The following is a 19,737-nucleotide window of genomic DNA, read 5'->3' as shown; positions in this document are numbered from 1 at the left end:
CCTCTGCAGCTTGCTTAATTCATTAAATAAGCTTTGCTTCTGACAGTACTGAGCCCAGACTTCAGTGGGTTTTTGCTGCTGGGGCAAATGGAAACTCCTTTCCTTTTATATCATTACCTTTTCCTTATTTTTCCCAAAAGTGCAAAACCTCAGAAAATAGCTTTCTGTTATAAAAGTAATACGATTAAAGATTTCTCTTTTGAATATTAAAGAGAGCAGGGTTATTCAGTTGGAAGGTGCCTACTATGATCATCCAACTGTCTGACCAAAAGTTAGAGAATAATAGTTAAGGACATTGTCCAACTGATAGCTGACTGCATTGACTGCTTTTCCTTGAGCCTTGTTCTGGTGTTTGGCCACCCTCTTGGTAACAAAATGTTTCCTAATACCTAGTCTGAGTCTCCACCTTTTGGCTGAAAGATTTGGACCTGAAGTTTCTGCTTAGTGCAGATGAGGGACAGTTTTGTCAGGAGTAACAGAAAAAGGATTTCGGGGTCAGTAATTTACAAGTTGCAGCCGGGTAAAGAGAGCAAGTTTATTGGTTTGCTACTTTACCCTTATCTCGCTCACAGCAATTCTGCAGGCTCTGAGATCTGGCACTGAAATATATTGTGCTGCAATGTTCAGTGTTGTGCTCAGAGTAGTGAAGTTTCTCAGCCTGAAAGTAGTTGCAATATACTGTAGGTTGTAATATGGAGTGGACATTGTCTTCCAAATGACCTGAAATCAGATTTCTCTTCCCCAAGTGCCTCAGTCTTGGGCATTTTGAATTATTTGGAGCTACATGTTCTGTCTTGAAATTCAGTCTGGCTTACCTTACATGGCAAAAAATGTTCCCTAACTATTTAGTAACATGTTTATAAAATAGTTTGCATCCTCTTAAACAATTTTGTTTCTTAACTGATCATAAAGATTTTTAGGCTGTGACTCATAAGTCAGTGAGGGATGAACTGATCACTTGCCATCCTCCAGTACCTAAAGCAGAAAACTTTACCAATAAACAGTAATTACAGTGCCTGTTGTCACTTCACTTTCTGCATAGTGACACTCATTTTTTTGTGCATTTGAGAGTTAAGTATTTAAATTACAGCTAAGTCAGAGAGCTAGGAGTATAGTCCACCTCACTGCTTCATGCTTAAGAAGGGAAGAGTGTGGTATTCCTTTGCACTAATATGAGAGCACAAGTGTAAGTTTGGGGTTTAGTTTTAACCCACACCAAATTAAATAACGAAATATTTCCACTGTCTTTTTTACATGTGTTCAAGTATTATTCTTAAATATCAAATGTGCTCTGTGGTGTGTGTGTGCATACGTGCACACTGTATCTGTTTGGAATTGCTTGAAGAACTTGGTGAGTGTTTGCTCCACCTGGGTTCCATTTCATGTTTGCCTCCTTTTCATGTGTTTTTTTTCTGGGTATGAAAACAATCCCCCCTGAATGTCACAGTGTACAAGAGCACAAGACAGTCCAACTCTTCTAAATTTGCTTGGTTTAGTTGTGCTATTTTTGCATTTGTCCTCCCTGCTGCTTATTTTAAATTGGACGTGCTTAATTGGCCTTTATTTCAGGTCAAAATTTTTAATGCCGCTTCAATTTTAAAGGAAGTAGGAGAGTGACATGTGCTTGCTGTGGACTTTAAATATGAAAATATTGCCAATTCCCATCACTGACAGACAAGTTGTATTCTGGTGTGAACATTGTATTTCTTTTTTTTTTTTGTCAGATGCCATTAAAGAGTAACTCCAGACATGAAGTCTAGCTGGCTTCTCTGGCTTGAAGGGTTGTGGTCCCTCCCTTCCTCCCCAAAGATTTTGTTACCTGTAGCTGTTTCTGAATTTTTCAGCTGTCCATTAATAACTTCTGGTGCACATATTCTTCCTGTGGTACCTTACAGTAGTTGTAGGCATCTCTGTGGTATTCCTTTTGTCAGGTATCCAATTAAATATTTTGTTGTGTGTTTATTTGAACCTTTCTCCTTTGGGAGAAAGGATTGTAACACAGTTTGCCAAGCTGCTTTAGTACTGAAGTGTAAAGTGATATTAAACCATTGAATGTAGTTTAATGAAAGATTTATTCCATTGCTTTTTTGTTAACAGTTACAAGCAGTTCAACCACCATTTGAGTGACTTAATGTGTTGTTCCAGGTGTAAACGGCAGATCCTGTTTTAATCAACGTCTTTAATCACTGTGGTTTAACCTCTTTTGTGTCTTTTTTTCTTCTTCTAGTACAGAGCAGTATTCAGAGGTTCCAGGAGAAGTTTTTTATCTTTGCTTTAACACCTCAGCAGGTCAGAGAAATCTGTATTTCCAGGTAAGAAGTTAGAGTGTGGTATAGTGTAGGTAAATTTCTGCAAGATTGCAGGAGAAAGTGTGAGGTTTTGGCACCATATGCATCACTTACTCTGCAGATGCAGAGTGATAATCCTCACTGAAATTACTCTTGAGTACTCCTCACTGAAGTTACTCTTGAGTTTATATTCTGTTTCCTTCAGGAACAACTGTGCACAGAATTTGTGCACATTTTGTGAAAATCATACCCTGTTAAAGAATTAACAATTATTCAGTTTCAAATAATTGTCACTGTTTAGAGAGGTTGGAAGCTTCCCTACATTCCTTCTGGCTGCAGGAATGGAAGCCTGCTTTCCTGTTTTTTTCCAGGGTTGATGTTGAAAACTATGAAAATTCATAGGTGCTTTTTCATCCCTGGCAGCATCCTGCTTTATTGTTGCTGTGACCTCTTGATGGAGGATGCTGATCCTGAAGTCCTGTGTAACTTGGGAGTACTTAAACAGAAATGTCAGTTGTAACGTGTTCATAGCTCAATAAAACAAAAACAGGAGCAAAGTTTAGCGATGCTGGGGCAGGTGTGTCAGTTGTGTCTCTGTATGGCTGCCATATGAGTCCTGCTAAATGGATACTTCTCTTTTCCTTTCTCTTTGTCACAGGGACTTTTTGCCTGGAGGCAGGAGAGATTACACGGTCCAAGTTCAGCTAAGGTACGTTTTGTGCAGTGTTCTCTGAAAACTTAATTGGCTGATGGATGTTCGTGGGGACACTTGAAAATGATGCTTTCTTTTTCTATGGATACAGGCTATGCCTAGCAGAGACAAGCTGCCCTCAAGAGGATAATTATCCTAATAGTTTGTGCATTAAAGTAAATGGGAAGCTGTTCCCATTACCAGTAAGTATGTATTGTATGTATTTGTAGCTTCTTGGTGACTTGTGGAGTGTGTATGTGTTTTTCTGTAGTGTTACCTTGCCAAAACAGTCAAGCTGTTTGTTATCACTCAGATTTCTCTAATGTAGACCTGGAATCTGTACATTTGCTGTATGAGATAGCCATTACTACTGTTAATCATATTACAGCCACTGTGCAGACTAAATGTGATTAAGCCCCCTACAGCAAACCTTGCCTTTTGCTGTTAACGTAACTAAATAATTCAAAAACAATCTGGTGTCTGCGTGGAGAATCCTTCTCACAGGTGCTCACACTGAGTTTATTTGAGGGTGGCAGGCCTTGCTGTGTGGGCTGCCTGTATTTGTGAGAGGCTTGAGTTCCTTCTTATTCTGAGAGAATGGCATCAGCCTCTTGTGTGCCACTTGTGCACTGCTCTGCATCTGTCTGGTTAGAGCACAGTTTGTTGTGGGGATGAAGAACAGATGCGTTTTGGGGTTCCTGGCACATTGCTGATACTTTAACAGAACAATGTTGGTAGTCACGCTTCAGGAGTGTCTGATGTTGCAAAAATTAGTCCATAGTCACAGGGTCATCTGGAGGCTTGGGTATGGACAGAAAGGGAAAAGCTCTCTCATTCTCAAAGTATCTCTGGAATGGGTTTCTCTCTTTTTTTCTTTCAGTAGAACAGAGAGAAACTCTTGCACAAACCATTCAGAAATACTTCTTGAGGCTATGAAGTGTGGTAAAAGTCATGGAACAGAGGGTTTTTTCAGTAGTGGGTTTGGAAAGATACCGTGGAGAGAAGTGTGAAACCTCTTTTTCAGGTTGTTTTAACCACCTTGGTATGTTAGATGTATTGTCCTGTACCCTCCCTCCTCCCATATGCAACTGTGACTGGTTTTTTTTAGTTTTGCCTCTGCTCAGCTTAAATGAGGCTCCTTAGATTCTCTTCCTCCTACTTCAGTCTTCACGTTATAAAAGGTTTCTTTCTCAAGTTTTCTGGTCAGTGTTGTCTGCAAATGCTGGTTACATTCTGTGTAATAACTTTGAGGGTTTTGTCTTCAGATTGTCTTTCAGCAAGCAACGAAAAAGAATTTGATGTTGTCTTTTGAGCATCAGTGTCAGCTGATTGTCTCTTGCTAATATAGGTTACACCCTGCTGTGCTCTCCATTTTGTGTGTAAGGTGTCACAGTTGTAGCAGAAACTACTACTAATCTTGGATTATTACTTAGCTGTAGACTTAAATCCGCTAGGGTTCTTCCTGCACATGATAAGATGATTTTTTAATCTGTTCAGCTGAACCTTAGGTGGGAAAGTGAATAAATCACCATTGCCTTGGCAACTTCCCCTCCTCATTCACTGAGAGCTGAATGACAAATAGAGTCTCAGTGTGAGTGTTTCTGCAGACTTTTTTTGTTCACTTGGTCTCTCTCTGCATCATTGGGCTCTTCCTGTCTGTTGCAGGAAGTGTAAGGTAACTTCTTTGGCTCAAAGCCCACTGTTTTCCATTGCAGTAGTGTTAGTTAGTTAACCTCTGATGCCAGCTTTTTTTCCCTGCTTGCACAGTGCATAAATAAACTTCTGTCTTTGCCTGGTAGGGCAGTTCACGCCTCTGCAGAGGAATTAATTATTCTGTAAATTACTCTTGGTCTGTAAATTATTCTTGGTCATCTCCTTGCTTGCAATCCTTACCAGAAGCTTCAGAGAAATGCAGCTTGTGTGCCAGCACTGCATGGGACTGTGTTTATGTTAACATCATGTTTCCTTGTATCCTGCATCTGTGTCACTGGGAAAAGCCAGATAAATGAGCAGTTATGCTTTCTTCTGATTAATTTCCTTGCTGTAGCAGATGAAACCTGCCTTGAGTAGTGTGGTTCTTTGAAGAACCATGGAAGACTTCAAGGCCCCAATAATACTGGCAGTTTCTTGCCACTCTTGTTGGCAGCCTGCGTAAATAGTGCCAGGCCATGTTGATTGGGAGGCAAGCAGAATGCTCCTAAAAGGACAGGAGGGGAGGGTTCCAAATTGTTGTAGGACTATGGATGAATTTTTTCTCAAGAATAAGCTCTGTGGAAGAAAACACTAAAAGCTTCACTGAAACAAAGCATGTGCACTGCAGAGTCTGTCTCTGGGGAAAAAAAGAGAAATGTCAGAGAACGTGCATTCACTCTCTTCTGAAATAATTCTGTGTTTTAAATGTGAAATTGTCACCAGTTCCCATATGTCTGCTGCCTCTGTGTTCTGGAATAAAGCCCTCATGGCATACTGGGCTAGTGAGCAGAAGAGGCTATATATATATGTATTTTTTTTTAAATTATTATTGTTTTTATTCCCAGACTTAGCATCTTTCAAAGTAACTCCTTTACTAAGCACTAGATTGTGAATGTGTGTGTATTTCTCTGGTTAAAGAAATACTTGTCTTTTTCTTCAGCATATCCTTTCTGGGTGAGTTTTTAGTTTAAAACAACGCTGTCTGGAAGTGCATCAATGTGCTCTGTGCAAGAGGCTGAGCTGCATCTTGCTGGCATCCTTCAGGTGCAGGATGAGTTTGAGATGAGTGGCTGCAGGCTGGCTGGGAGCTCAGAGCAGGGATTCTCAGGGTGGCTGTGTCAGGCTGGCTCGTTGTCATCGTGACAGATGCAGGGTGAGAGGAATAAGCTGCAGGCTTATTGTGTGACGAGGGCGCTGGAACTGGATGATCTTTAAGGTCACTTCCAGCCCAAACCACTCTGATTCCACGATCTCTTAAATACAGCTGGGACTCCATGTGCAGTCCTTCTCCAGGGGCCTTGGCAGAGGACAGGTGACGCCTGTTGCTAATGGGGTCAGTAGCTAACGAGGCAAAGTAGTCACTGAGGGGATGTGGAGCTCCTGGAACAAGGTGTAATTGTTTCTTAATCAGTAAAGTGTTTTCAGTGTGTGAAACACTGAGTTAAGTCTTCATTATTTGCTCTGTTTGTCACTAAGGCTATGACCTTGTAATGTTTCACTCTGTTCCAGTAGGGCATGGAGAAAAACAGGACAGAACATCCACATGACCTTTTACTCTTCCCGTGAACCTACCTAGACCCAAACTGTGTTCTCTTTCACCTTTCCAGTGCTTCTGTAAAAGCCTTTTAGAACAACAGATGCCTCACAACTGTGTTTGTCTCCTGTGAACTACTCCTGTGTGTCTCCTGTGAAAGTCTGATATTTCTCAGAATAAATGCTGGCTTTGCTCTCCGGTCTAGAGAGCCTCTAAGTTTGCCTCCTTCTCATAGATCTGTTTAAAACTAACGAGTATGTGTCAGCAGTTTCAGAGTACACTGGGGAGACTGGGTAACACATCCATTGTCCTTTTTTCCACAGGGGTATGCTCCACCACCAAAAAATGGAATTGAACAGAAGCGACCTGGGCGTCCCTTGAATATCACTTCTCTAGTTAGGCTGTCATCAGCAGTCCCAAACCAGATTTCCATCTCTTGGGCTTCTGAAATTGGAAAGGTAACCTGTATGTTCTGTAGCATGTGGGAAGTCATCTAGATCACCTCTTTGAGCATTCTTGCTCCCCTGCTGCCTGATGTGGCTGGCAAGTGTTTTTTGTTAGATGGCTGTACTTGCTATCAGTACCAGGAAACAAAGTTTGCTCTAGAACTGTGGTAGTTTTCACTAACACATGTGGGATTTACATACAGATGGAAAGATTTTCTTGCAGGGTTCACATTCAAAAGTCTGCTTTTAGAGTTTGCCTGAAATACATGTCAAAATTAACAAACTCTTTTTGTGGTGTGAATAGTAAATCCCCCTGTAGATTTATTAAGGAAAGAAAAGGAGTGTGCAAGGAAATTGTGGCTTCATCCTAGGTTTAAATAACTGTTGCAGCGCCCTTTCAGCTGTTGTCAAGAACTATTTATTCCTTATCTGTGACTGTGTTAATTCTGGATGTAGTTATCAAAGTAGTTTTCTCTACGAGGTTTTATTCAAAATCAAATTCTCTGGACTAAAAATACCACAAATTTCAAAGAGACTCCAGTATAAGCTTTTATATTAAAATTTTAAGAAGAAATTGGATTGAAAGGTAATGTTCAGAAAATAAATGAAGGGCAGTGATGACATCAAAGGATAATTTTCTAGAACAGGGATGGAGACAAAGATCTGAGCCACTGCTTCCTAGTCAAAGCACAGAATCTTAAAATGGCTCCAGTCCTGTGTGTGGTCTTGGCCTCTCATGCTGAGGCCTGCTAGCTTTCCTCCCTATATTGCCAAAATATACTCTGATGGAAGCAGATGACTTGGAATGCTTGGACATCCTGCCCTTGGCCTGAGAGGTGAAGCGAGTTGTGCAGTTTAGGGCTGGGGCCAGAATTTGCTGCTTTTCATCCTCAGAGTGAGACGCTGGGGACCAGCATGGGGTGTCACATAAGGGCTTGTGGGCATGGACTGGGCTGGTACTGGAGGGCTGCTGAGCCAAGGGGGCATAAACCCCTCAGTGCTGGGCAGATTTGAGCCTCTAGAATCCTCTCTGTAAGGCAACAGTTGGCCATTCTTTAAGGAAAAAAACGCCAAAAATCTGAGTTTCTTAGTGGTTTCATGCATTTGAGCCTCTAGAATCCTCTCTGTAAGGCAACAGTTGGCCATTCTTTAAGGAAAAAAAAAAACGAAAAACCTGAGTTTCTTAGTGGTTTCATGCGCAATTAGAATGCTTTATCTGCTGCTCTAGGTAAGAGCAGATTTTCCTATAGGTGGTAAAGGAGGAGCAGGGCTGTAGGAGTTGAAGTTCCTGTGCAGTACTGAGGCAGTGCAGGAGCCATGGGAAGATGGCTGCCAGGCAGTGGAAATAAGAGGTCACGGGTTGTTCTTGTTACATGGATGAAACCATTATTATCCTGCAGCACTGGGGCTTGCAGACTTCTCATTTGTGACCCAGAAGTGGGAGTGAACAGTGAACAAAAGAAGCTGACAAGTGGTGTGAGTTAGGGAGGAGTGGAGAATGCTGGGGAACAGAGCCAGCCTCAGTGGAATGGACATGGTGTAACAAGGCTGGGCTTAGAAGTACAGAACAAGCTAAAGAAAAGGTACAGAGAAACTGGGGCAGCTCTGTACCATCTGAAGCTGTTGTTTATACCATAAACACTATTTATCTTTCGTCACCTGATTCTTTGAGCTCCCCACTGACACTGGAAAAAAAGGGAAGATGAAGGAGACAAAAAGTGAGAAATTCTTAAAAGATTATATGTATGGAGTGTGTCACATATGATCTTTCCAGGAGAAGAGCTCAGACTGTCTCTTGGTTGTGAAATTACCTCTTAGTTCAGTCATAAGTAGGATAATTAGACCCGATTGGCCAGAGAATTCTGGCAGAATGTTGGACCTCCACAGAATTGAAGTTGTCTGTCAATGCTCTTAATAGTTATTGATTAAGCAAAAGGTCACATTTTTGTTTTTACTGTATGCTACAACTTATGTAAATAGTCATCTGTTGTCATAGTGGGAGTATTATATGAAATCAACATTTAATCTTTAATACTTGTTTTTGTAGAATTACTCCATGTCTGTGTATCTGGTTCGCCAGCTCACCTCAGCTATGCTTTTGCAGAGGTTAAAAATGAAAGGTATCAGAAATCCTGATCATTCCAGAGCACTAAGTAAGTAATTAACTTGCCTGTCTGTACTTTCGGAGGGTGGTTAGTGGCTGTTTAAAACTAGAATTAGTAATACAGAAGAGATTTGCTTTATTTTGAGAATAAAGTCCTTACCCAGGGTTTTGCAGGTTCCCTTGGCTGTTGGTGAGGCATCACACTCTTTTTCAGTGGAGGTTTTTAGGGAGCATACCCAAACATCCCATCTGAAATGTGGTTATGGGAATGCCACAAGCACACCTTGCTGTGCTGGGCTGTGAGGTGGAGATAGATGTCCTGAGTTGTCTTCACCTGTACCTCACTTACTCATAATGGTTTATTTATCTGTTGACATGTTGGGTTGAGTTTGCTCTCTGTGGTTTTACTGCATCTCCAGTCAAACAACATCTGATGTTGATGCAGTTTGCCAGTTGCTTATAAGTAGTGAAAGTGTTGTTGTTTATGAACTAGTTTCCTAGATTAATATTTTTAGATAGCTGAAAAAAGGTGAATGTACTGTTGAATCAAGGTTAGCATTTGAAATAATGACCTCTGTGTACAACTTATTTATTTTAATAGTTAAAGAAAAACTAACTGCAGATCCTGATAGTGAGATTGCCACAACCAGTCTGCGTGTCTCTCTGATGTGTCCTGTAAGTATGGTTGGCAATTTCTAGATGATATTCATATTTTCATCTGTCGTGCAGAATTGGGCTGCTTTTCAAAGGTTTTAATTTAGGAACCTCACTTGTTTTGTATTTTATTAGCAAGCTAAGATAAAATGGTGGGGAGAAGCAGCAGTAACCCAGCTGTGGTTTAGGACTGGATGCCTCAGCTGTGATGCAGAGTCAAGCTGCTGCTTGTGTATAGTGAGGCCTGTAGAAGGATTAATCTCCCATATTGATGTGCTGAGGCTAATCAGGCAGGCTGACAGAATAATTAAAGGATGGAATGATAATTAAAACCTCTTTTCTCCTCATCTTGGTGGCTTTGCCTATACTGCAGATGCAGAAGCAAACAAAAAAATAGGTGATCACCTTATAACAAGGTAATTCTGCCTTGAGGGTTCTCTTCCCAGGAAGAAATTGGTCATTCTGAGTGTACCAAGTACCTGGAGCTCAGGAAGACGCCTGAAATACTGGGTTAAAAGAAAATTATAGAAGTGGGTACTTCAGTTGATTGTTTAATAAAAATGAAATCCTGCAAATAACGTTGTTTCAGGTTCATTAGAAGTGTTTCTGACTGCTCTCAGTGTGGTGAGGCCTTGGAGCAGGGCTTAATTTTTCCTTTAGGAGCAGTGTGTGGGTGCTGTGATGGGGTGGATTTACTTACAGCACCCATAACCCCAGGCACTTCTGTAGTGAGCAGGAAGAGTTGTTTCACCAAGTGCCTCTGGTTTCAATGTTAACCATTCAGGCCTGTTTCTCTGTCTTCTGCTCTGACACCCTTTAAATGCATCTCCTGCAGCTGGGAAAAATGAGACTGACAATCCCATGCCGGGCTGTGACTTGCACACACCTGCAATGTTTTGATGCTGCTCTTTATCTTCAAATGAATGAAAAGAAGCCTACCTGGATCTGCCCTGTCTGTGACAAAAAGGCAGCTTACGAGAGCCTCATACTAGATGGGTAAGAGACTGGCTTTGCAGATTACACAATTTCTTAAAATGTTTCATTATGTACTCAGTAGCTACTTTTGTGACTTGAAGTTTAGCCATTTCATCCTGTTTTTTGTCAAAATACTTCAGACTGGAGGAACCATTAGATTCCGTTAGTTTCTCTTCCCATAATGACCAATGTAAGTTCATCTCCTAACTGCACCATCAACCTCCTGAGTCTCTGTATTTCCTCTGGAGAAATATAAATATAAATGCAACATAAAAGGACAGGTCTTCTTTTTAAATGACTCTATCTCTAAAAGGTGTAAACTTCAAAATGTAACTTCTAACTTACAACAATTGTCTAACTTGGTTCAAGAGGTGATGGATTCTGCTTCAGTATGGAAATCTGTGCATTGCAGTAGTGTGGGAGTGAATTATGAATGGGTTGGGATAATCTTATTTTCTGATATCTGCAAAGGCTGTAATTACTGGCTTTCAGGTAAAGAAGAACTAGGGAGAGAGGAGACACAGTGGGTAGAAGGTGATCATAATTATCTTTTTTTCCGTGTCTCCTTTTCACTTAGAATAAAAATGTCACTTAGAAACAAAAGTGAAACTTTTATTTTTTCAGCCTCTTTATGGAAATCCTTAATGAATGTTCTGATGTGGATGAGATCAAATTCCAGGAAGATGGCTCCTGGTGCCCCATGAGGCCAAAGAAAGAAGCTGTGAAAGTGTCAAGTCCACAGTGCACCAAAATAGAAAGTATGTACATCTGGGTACTGGTTGCAAACCAGCACAAAATCTTGGAGACTTAGTTGTAGCTTGGATAATGCGTGTGGATGTTGGTGTTTGTTTTGTAGAGGGCTAACCTTCTTATAATTTAAGCTTTAAGGTAGAAAAGAAAGGGTTGTATCTCTAAGAGTGCATTTTTGGTCTTGGTCTTTGCTCTTTATAACAGCACTTAAGAAAGTGAAAGGTTGCTTTTGTTTTACATCCTTAAAATTAAAAGTGAAAATGAAAGTTTGTTCTTTAGTAGTCTCAATGTGACACAGAAGAGTCATAAAGCAGGTACTGGGGCAAAATATTATGTGTAATGGCCAGGAGGTTGATCTAGTATACAGGATCTGGGTTCCTGGTTCTCTTGCAAATAGAAACTGCTGACATCACCAGCTTTTGGAGGGCAATGATGTTTTATTTTCTTCTTCAGGTTCTAGTGTTGTTAGCAAACCATGTTCCGTGACAGTGGCCAGTGAGGTAAACAAGAAGAAGGTTGATGTTATCGACTTGACAGTAGAAAGCTCTTCTGATGAAGAGGAAGATCCTCCAGCCAAAAGGAAGTGCATATTTATGTCTGAAATACACGGGAGCCCAACCAAAGGGTTTGTCAATTTTAAAGTTAGTTGTTATTCTGTAATGTCTCAGCTAAACTGATCTGTAGAGAAATGTACTTGGAATCCAGCTCTGCACTTGCAGAGGGGAATGTCTAGGCCTCTCCTGTAGAAGGTTTTGTTGATGCAGTAACTTTGTACAGGCAAAACACTATTAAATAGATTTTCACTTCACAAAAGAGCTTTTTTTTTGCGCTGACTGTTGCTGTGTTTGCAGGGACATTTCTCCATAGAAAAGGAATCTGACTAAGCTAGTGGTCAGTGTTCTCCTGGAAAGTAGATTATGCCAAGTGGAGGAACTTCAAGCATTCTTACTGAGTTAGTGTCATCTTAAAGGCTTTTCTCTTGCTGTCTGCTATATCCTCTATCTAATCTGCTCTGGTGCCCAGGGAACGAGACTGTGTTGTGTGTTTCATCCATCCTGTCAGTCTTGGAAGGGAGCCACTTTGCTGTTTTGAATCAAGATGGGCTTTTCCTCCATCTCTCTGTTAAATTCTGGAATGTCTTGGATGCTGTTGTTGGCTGTGGTCATCAGTCAGTCCTGCACCTTGATTAGCACAACCAGCAACTTCCCAAGTCCTCTGGCAACTCCTTCACCTTTGTAGTCAGGCCTGACTTCAGCACCAGGCTTGACCAGCTTCTCTGCTGCTGTGCCCTTCTGTCTGTCCAGACCTTCCGTTTGTCCTGATCTGTGCACCTCAGCTTGGGTGCTGCCTGTGGCTCCCATGTTTCTGCTCTTGGCCCATGGGGCACCCCAGACCTGCAGGGAGTGAGGGCCCCTGGTCAGGCTCAGCAGCACTCACTGCTCCAAGCTCAGCTTTTAGTAATGGCTCATCAGTTAGTGTTGCTGCCTGCATGAGGTGTGTGTCTGTGTCTCTCTGTGTAGTGGCTTATGACCTGTACTAAAATAATAATAATAAACCCAATCCCCTTCTGTTTTGAAGGTTCCCCTTCTGTTTCAGAAGTAATGAGCAGGTGTGGTGAGTCTCTAGTCCACAGGAATGTCTCTGTGGTCCTTGGTGAGCAAGTAGTTGGTCATCTTCAACCACTTTCAGCAGTGATACTGCAATGCTGTTGCTTTTTTGTGAGGATTGTGGAGGAGTCCTTCTGCAAGAGACTCTTCCTCACTTTTACAAGGAAGTGTAGCTACAAATCCATCTCTTAATGAAGTTTCAGAAGGCACCAAGACTTCCTTCCGTGCTCCTATGTTTGAGATGGCTACCTGCAACTGTAATTGTAGGAGGACTGACTTCTTTTCTCTCTATGACCCATGTATTTTCCTTGCTTTTTGGGTATGGATATGGCATATTTTTATTCTTCAAATCCAGATCAAAGTCAGGCTTTTGGGTGTAGCTTATCTCCTTAGAGGAAGCAACAGTACAGGCTGAAGTATGAGAGGTGCCTGTGAAGGGAGGGTCTGAAATCCAAGGTTCTGATATCAGAAGTAGGTTAGCAGGTAGGAGTGTGGGAAGGAAGATGAGTGATAACACTAAAGTCTGGAGGGAGCGATGCAGAGAATCTGGGAGCAGAATTCTGTGTGTTTCCACCTGACTTGGAGTTCATGAACTGTTCTATGCATGTGGCTGGTGCCTGGGCACCTGTGGTGGTGTTTGGAATGATGATGAGGTCAGGCAGCATGAGGGGATGCAGAAGGGTTGTAACATGCTCCTTGGGAGCTGAACTGGAGGCTGTGACTTACATTTAACTCCCACCTGTGTAATCTGTGTCATCCTGTGGGGCAGGATAATGGTCAGCTGTGCCCTTGGTGTAGCAGGAGCAGCAGTTCTGTGGAGAAATCAAACGGCACACTCTCCTCCTGGCTCTGGTCACCTTTACGTCCCTCTGTGGGTGCTCACAGACACCCCTTTGTCTTTGACTGTTGCCAATGACTCCAGCACTGTACTTTGTTTTAATGCCAACTTGCTCTTATGTCACAGCTGCTGTTGAGAGCCGAGATATGGCCATGTTATTATGAAGACTGTTATGAAAAAGGAAATTAGAGTGGAGTACTGTGTAGTGAGTAGCCACGCTGTAGTTGTGTTGTCGCACGGTGACTTGTGAATGAGAGTGCACAGCAGTGCCTGGTTTCCCTTGTGCAACTAACAGCCAGGTTGTTTGTAATTTCCCATGCTGTTTGAAACAGGGTTCTCATGTATCAGCCATCTACTGCCAGAGTGCCCAGCGTGACGACGGTCGATGCTGCTGCTATTCCTCCTTCATTAACAGACTACCCAGTACCATTCCATCACCCACCAATATCCAGTATTTCATCTGACTTGCCAGGTAGGTGCTGGGTGTTTTTCATGTTATGTTCTGACAACGGTATTAATTTGTGGGGTGGGTAGAAATTGGAAGAATTTATTAACGCTTTGTTTTTGTTTTTTTTAATGGAACAAGACTATATGCAGTATGGTACTGATGTGATATCTAGACAAGCCTAGTACAGGCTGTCTGCCCATTTTCAGATTGCATTTTGCATCAGTGATGTGACAAGCACTGCTTTTGGGGTACAAACTGGCACTTGAGCACGGCAGCCAGAAGCTGCTCTTGCTGTGCTCAGCCAGACTTTGTGTAAACATCTGGTAGTTACGTGTTGTAGATGCAAGAGAGAGTAGTTGCTTGTTTTAGTTACTAGAGGTGTGAGGGTGCTGACTCATCCCAGCCCTCAGTGTAGTTACTCTGCTAGCTGATTGTAGTGGTGCTCTGTCTAGACTGTATGAAAAAGGTTAAGGTGAGCTACAATCTGTGAGCTGACCTCTATTGACTTTCTTTACCTAGACATACCCTAAATGCCTATGATGTATTCTTCAACACTGCTGCTAAATATCAGACAAAAGGTGGGGATACTGATTGTTTTCTATCCTGGCTCCTTGAAAAGAACACTGTGTATAGGGACTCTGGGGCTTCTCTTGGCCGGCTGTAACAAACCCAGAGCCCAGGAAGTGGTGACTTGTGGTGACAGGTGTCACTTTGGCCTCCTGTACTTCCCTTTCCCTGCTCCATTGCCTGTCTCCATTCCTCCCCTGCACCATCTCTGGGTTTTTTCCTCTTCTTTCAGCACCAGTTTGGCAATGAGATGGATATCATTCCCCTTGTTTCTCTGTCCATCTTGGCTCCCTTACTGCTCCCTCCCTCCACTTCTCCCTTGTTAAGAAATCATTTGTCTTCCCAAATTGGATAGGAGAATAAGCTGAGAGAAGTCTAGAACTGTTGTTCAGCTCTTATCAACTGAAGTTCTAGAACTTGCACAGACAAAAGAAGCTGTCAGTTCTGTAAATGCAGCTGACCTTTAAAATCTCCTTCAAAATTTTTCTCTAATGGAGAAGAGGAGGAGAGATGTCACAGGCCAGAAGAGATTTGGAGGTGAGGGGAGAGGGAGGGAGTATATCATTTCTTTCTGTTGACATAGCAAACACAAGGCCAATATTTAGAAAAAAAAAAACCAAAAACCAAAAAATGTGGTAATTTCTCATTGGTTTCATAATTCTAAACATCTTGCCCTAAGTGCTTACACGCAAATGATGTTTAAGATGGACACTAGTTGTCACTGCTTTTGGAGGATATACATTGAACTACTTGTAGTTTCCTCTTCTTCATTCCTTTTATTTGTCTAGACACAAAACGGGGATGATATTAGAAATGTTTCCTTATTGGCTGCCCGTGGGTGGAGGAAGAGACCTGCTGCTTGTTTTTGGACTTGTGCATGTTGTGACTTTACTTCATTCCAGCATCTTTAATGTGATGACACTCTTCATGTCCCAGTTTGGCCAAGTCAGGTACAATATGCAGTGAAACTTGCATTAATGAACCAACAGCTCCAAATGGCAACCTCCATCTAAGCAACCACATTGAACCACCCTGCAGTATTCAGTGAATAATACATCATTATGTCATCCTCATTATTAAAAAGAGCCACTTGTACTAGATAATTCGTTTTGCTGCTGCCTGAAGTAGTCGTTGAGAGTGGTGTCACAGTGGTATATTTCATTTAGAAACACTGTTTGAATTGCAAAATCTGTTCTGCAACCACAAAAAAAATTCCTTAAACTTGTTGTGTGTGAATAAAAGAGAGACTTGTCTATTTATAATCCTTCTCTTCTTCCTAGGTCTGGATTTTCTTTCGCTAATCCCAGTTGATTCACAGGTATGTTTCTGATCTGTTGTGGGGTTAACTTCCAAGTCTGATTTTTATGATGTTGTGCTCCAGTAATTGTCAGGGTGCCATCATCCAAACCGTGTTTGCAGTTCACTTGCTTAGACCTAACCACAGTCTAGGAGAACCTAGCAAGAGCTGGTAATGAAGATGCAATAAATGGGATTCAGTTTAGCTTTTCTGTGATGAATCCAGGCCTGGAAACTCATTCTTTACTGATAGTTTGCCTTTTTAAAGTAAATACGTGCTCAGCACTAACTTGAATATACCCAGAGTGTATTTGAGGCCCTGGCATAGGCTGCACAGAGCAGCTATGGCGCTGCCCCATCCTTGGAACTGTCCAGGTTGGACGGACCTTGGAGCAACCTGGGGTAGTGGAAGGTGTCCCTACCCATGGCAGGGGATGGAATGAGTTTTAGGGTTCTTCCAACACAAACCATTCTGGAGAAGAGGACAGGGGAGGGTGAGGAGGAGGCTCCTGGCTGCCATCCCCACTTGGTCACTGATCTGCAGAACTCCGGTTCTCGCCCGGTGCTTGTTGTGTGGGGAAGATGTATCTTCAGGGCGCACATTTCCCTCCTGCAGCGAGTCTCTTCACTCTCCATTGTTTGTTTCAAGCAGTACTGTCCTCCTATGTTTTTGGATAGTCTCACCTCAACCTTAACAAGCAGCACGCCTGGCAGCATCATCACCTCCACCAGCCACCACGAGAGCAGCACGCACGTTAGCTCCTCGGGCCGGGCCGAGGCCGGCGTCATCACCAGCAGCAGCAGCAGCGGCGGCGCCGCGCCCGACATCATCTCCCTGGACTGACCCTCGGGGCAGCACGGGACCCCGCAGGCATTGCACACAGCTGCTGCTGCTCCTCCTGTCCCCCCACACCCACCCCCACGGAATTCCAGCGCCTCGGAGCTCACGCTGATATTTATTGAAAAGGATTTGCCTCCCGGGAGAGTGGGGTGAATTTTGTCGATGCTCGGAAGAGAGGCGATAGGATGGTTTTTGGCTGGGTTTTTTGTTTTTGTTTTTCTTTCTCCTGCTTGTTGAATAGCTGGTATAGAAAAGGCCCTTTTGAGAATACATGTTCAAGCTTTTGATTTGTTCTGGGGATATTGACTTTCTGTTGTGTGGATTCCATAAGTGCTTTTTAATTTTGTTGGAAAACACAGCAATAATGTAAAAACAAATGAGTTTTTTTTTTAATAAAGAAAAGCACTTACTTGCTCTAGGACAGCAGTTAGGAAAAAGGTGCAGAAGTGTAGGAATTAGTGAATTTGTAATATTTTCACTGGGGCCTGTAATAAACTTCATTAAGAGAATGAAGCTTTGAAATAGCCATGACATGTGTTGTATGTCTTGTTCCTCACCTGCCCCTTACCTGGGACATACAGGAAGCCTCTGTAAATGGAGTTGTTGGGGGTTTTTTTCCTAGTTTCATGTTGTTCACAAATGCAACAAGAGCCTAAGCTGTGACCTCTTCTTCTTCGTGTTCTTTGAGCTAGGAAGGGGACAGACTATCTATGCAAACCCTGCATCACACAGTCTCTGTGCTGCCATGTTACAATTGGGACACCTTGCCACCACCAGAAACTCCCAGTATACAGCTGAATGTGCATCTGCTTTCTGTGGCAGCTGTAAGGAGATGAAACAGGAATGACTTTCTCCAGTGCAGGAGAGTTTTCAAGAATGTCCTAATCATGGTTTCTGGCAGCTGCTCTGTTCCATGTGGACTGTGAGGGAGGCTTGGCTTTTTAGGAAATAGAAGCCATAGCTGCACAGTGTCCCCACCTAATTTTGAATTGTGTGTTTAGGGCTTTATGATGCTTTGCCCCACATTTCCTGGCCTTCTGATTGTTGCTTTTCTACTTCAAAGGGAACAACTTCCCCGTTTTACTCCTCTGATGACCGTGCTGCTTTGTTAGTGTGTATGCAGTGTCTGCCCACACACACCTGGGGATAACCTCAGCAGTACTGTACATGGAAGAGGTTGCAGACTAGGAAAAACAAGTCATTTCCATGGAGCTGGAATAATGGTATTGTCTATGTATGCTGAAATAACGGCTTTTTCAAGTGTTGCATTTCTGTTAAGTAACTGTATTTGAGATTATTCCTTCCCTAATGACCAGATCTTACTTTTTGCTAATCTTATGTTCCTTTTTTCTTACCTCTTTAGTTGGATGTCTGGTGCTTTTTGCCTTCCAGTACTGTTACAGTATTTGAACCAAGTACATGGATGAGATATATTGAAACAGGATGTTTTGTAATTTTTGTCTGCCCTGTACCCCTACCTTTAATGCTGCATTACTGTTCCTTATTGCCTTTTTTGTATGATTTTTCACGCAGTCTTGAGTTCACATGTTGGTCTTAATAGTGCCCCGATCTTTCTTGTCTTTTTTCTTATCAGTTTAATATTTTGTACCTGTTAAGGATCAGTTGTTAGCATGATTTATTTCCAATAAAACCATGCTTGTTACGAAGTTTTTCTTGATGGCCTGCAGCAGATCAGTGCTTTCTGCATCACCATTGCACGTCGACTTGACCTGTAAGTAGAGCGTGGAAAGAGGTTCCAAGAGTAATTCTGAATAAAAGATTTAAAACTGGTCTCTGCTGAAAATGCTGTCTGTGCTCTTAATGTCAAACTCGAGTGTGGCTGAACTGGCTGAAGGGATGAGAACATCTCGCATGTAGATCAGGAAAGTGAAGTAAGGACAAGGATGTGCTCTAAACCACTCAGGGTGTAATGAAATACAGCTGCCATTTTGTAAATTACCATGTCCCTTGTAGCAGGCAGTAACTGGGGCTGAGGCAGGGTTGTGTTCTTCAAACCTTCCAGAGCCATGACAGCAACAGAGCAAGCTGAAGACATTTCAGCCTGGATTGTCACAGGCCCTGGTGTGTGTGCGCTTTTCCTGCAGTGCCAGTAAGTACAAGGCTTGTGTAACCTCTGAATCCTTTAACTCTGCTGAGGATGAGGGTGTTCCAAGGTGTCAGAGCAGTGCAGTGTCCCCCTCCATCCTCCTGCTTCCACGAGAGCAGGGAGTTTGTTGGGATGGGTGGGGAGGGGGACAGGGGCTGCAGCTGAGGTGGGGCCTGTGCCACTCCCGTGCTGCTCAGCCAAACTGGCCGGTGTAGCTAGGCGTGGCTTTGGTGTATTTCCCTTTCAGCAAATCCTAAAACACATCAGAATGTCTATCCAAGAGCTTCTAACAAGAAAAAGCCTAGAGAAAAGGTGAGATGAGGTTTTGCCTGTTTCTTTGCATTGTGGGAGTTGATGGTTGCTGCTTTGAGTGGCCCATACCAAATACACTTTGGAGCCAGCTGCAGAAGGGCAGTAAAGCTGATGAGGTTCACACAGGAATTCCTCTCCACTGCACCAATAAAGGCACACTGTGAAAGCCTTGCTCCACACACTGGCCTTCCCCTCACCCATTCACTTGCTATGATTTTTTTTCTGCGGTTTCTAGCTGCTAAAATTCTAGTGACAGGAGACTCTGCCTTCTTAAAGGCTCAGCCTGAACTGGCTTCTGATTTTCTTACTTTCCATCAGATAAAGCTGTCAGAGAGCCATGGAGGCAGGACTCTCAGGGGCTTCAGCGTGTCCAGGGCAGGGAACGGGGCTGGGAAGGGGCTGGAGCCCCAGGAGAGGCTGAGGGAGCTGGGAAGGGGCTGAGCCTGGAGCAAAGGAGGCTCAGGGGGGACCTTGTGGCTCTGCACAGCTCCTGCCAGGAGGGGACAGCCGGGGGGGTCGGGCTGTGCTCCAGGGAACAGGGACAGGAGGAGGATCCAGTCTTAGGCTGCACCAGGGGAGGTTTAGGT

At 42.9% G+C, this 19,737-nt stretch overlaps 1 protein-coding gene across 13 annotated transcripts in view; it reads left to right on the top strand.

Moving 5' to 3' along the window:
- Positions 1–18,535, top strand: part of PIAS2 (protein inhibitor of activated STAT 2) — a 31,167-nt gene extending 12,632 nt beyond the window's left edge. For 2 of the 13 annotated variants that reach the window (XM_039733326.1, XM_039733329.1), the window contains exons 3-14: positions 2,228–2,312; positions 2,947–2,997; positions 3,092–3,182; positions 6,529–6,663; positions 8,699–8,804; positions 9,357–9,430; positions 10,245–10,405; positions 11,009–11,142; positions 11,588–11,759; positions 13,912–14,051; positions 15,875–15,912; positions 16,540–18,535. In XM_039733326.1, coding sequence (XP_039589260.1) covers positions 2,228–2,312; positions 2,947–2,997; positions 3,092–3,182; positions 6,529–6,663; positions 8,699–8,804; positions 9,357–9,430; positions 10,245–10,405; positions 11,009–11,142; positions 11,588–11,759; positions 13,912–14,051; positions 15,875–15,912; positions 16,540–16,734 — 1,382 coding nt within the window. In that variant the 3' untranslated portion in view covers positions 16,735–18,535. Of the gene's footprint in view, positions 1–2,227; positions 2,313–2,946; positions 2,998–3,091; positions 3,183–6,528; positions 6,664–8,698; positions 8,805–9,356; positions 9,431–10,244; positions 10,406–11,008; positions 11,143–11,587; positions 11,760–13,911; positions 14,052–14,546; positions 15,545–15,874; positions 15,913–16,539 lie in introns of all 13 variants that reach the window. The other 11 variants (XM_039733327.1, XM_039733330.1, XR_005630327.1 and 8 more) reach the window with 10 other exon arrangements.
- Positions 18,536–19,737: the final 1,202 nt, after the last annotated feature.

Source organism: Passer montanus, unplaced genomic scaffold, assembly GCF_014805655.1.
Source record: "Passer montanus isolate IOZ18808 unplaced genomic scaffold, ASM1480565v1 scaffold86, whole genome shotgun sequence".
NCBI classification, from domain to species: Eukaryota; Metazoa; Chordata; class Aves; order Passeriformes; family Passeridae; genus Passer; species Passer montanus.
The sequence above is the reverse complement of the archived record's forward strand: the minus strand, read 5'-3'. Positions and strand labels throughout refer to the sequence as shown.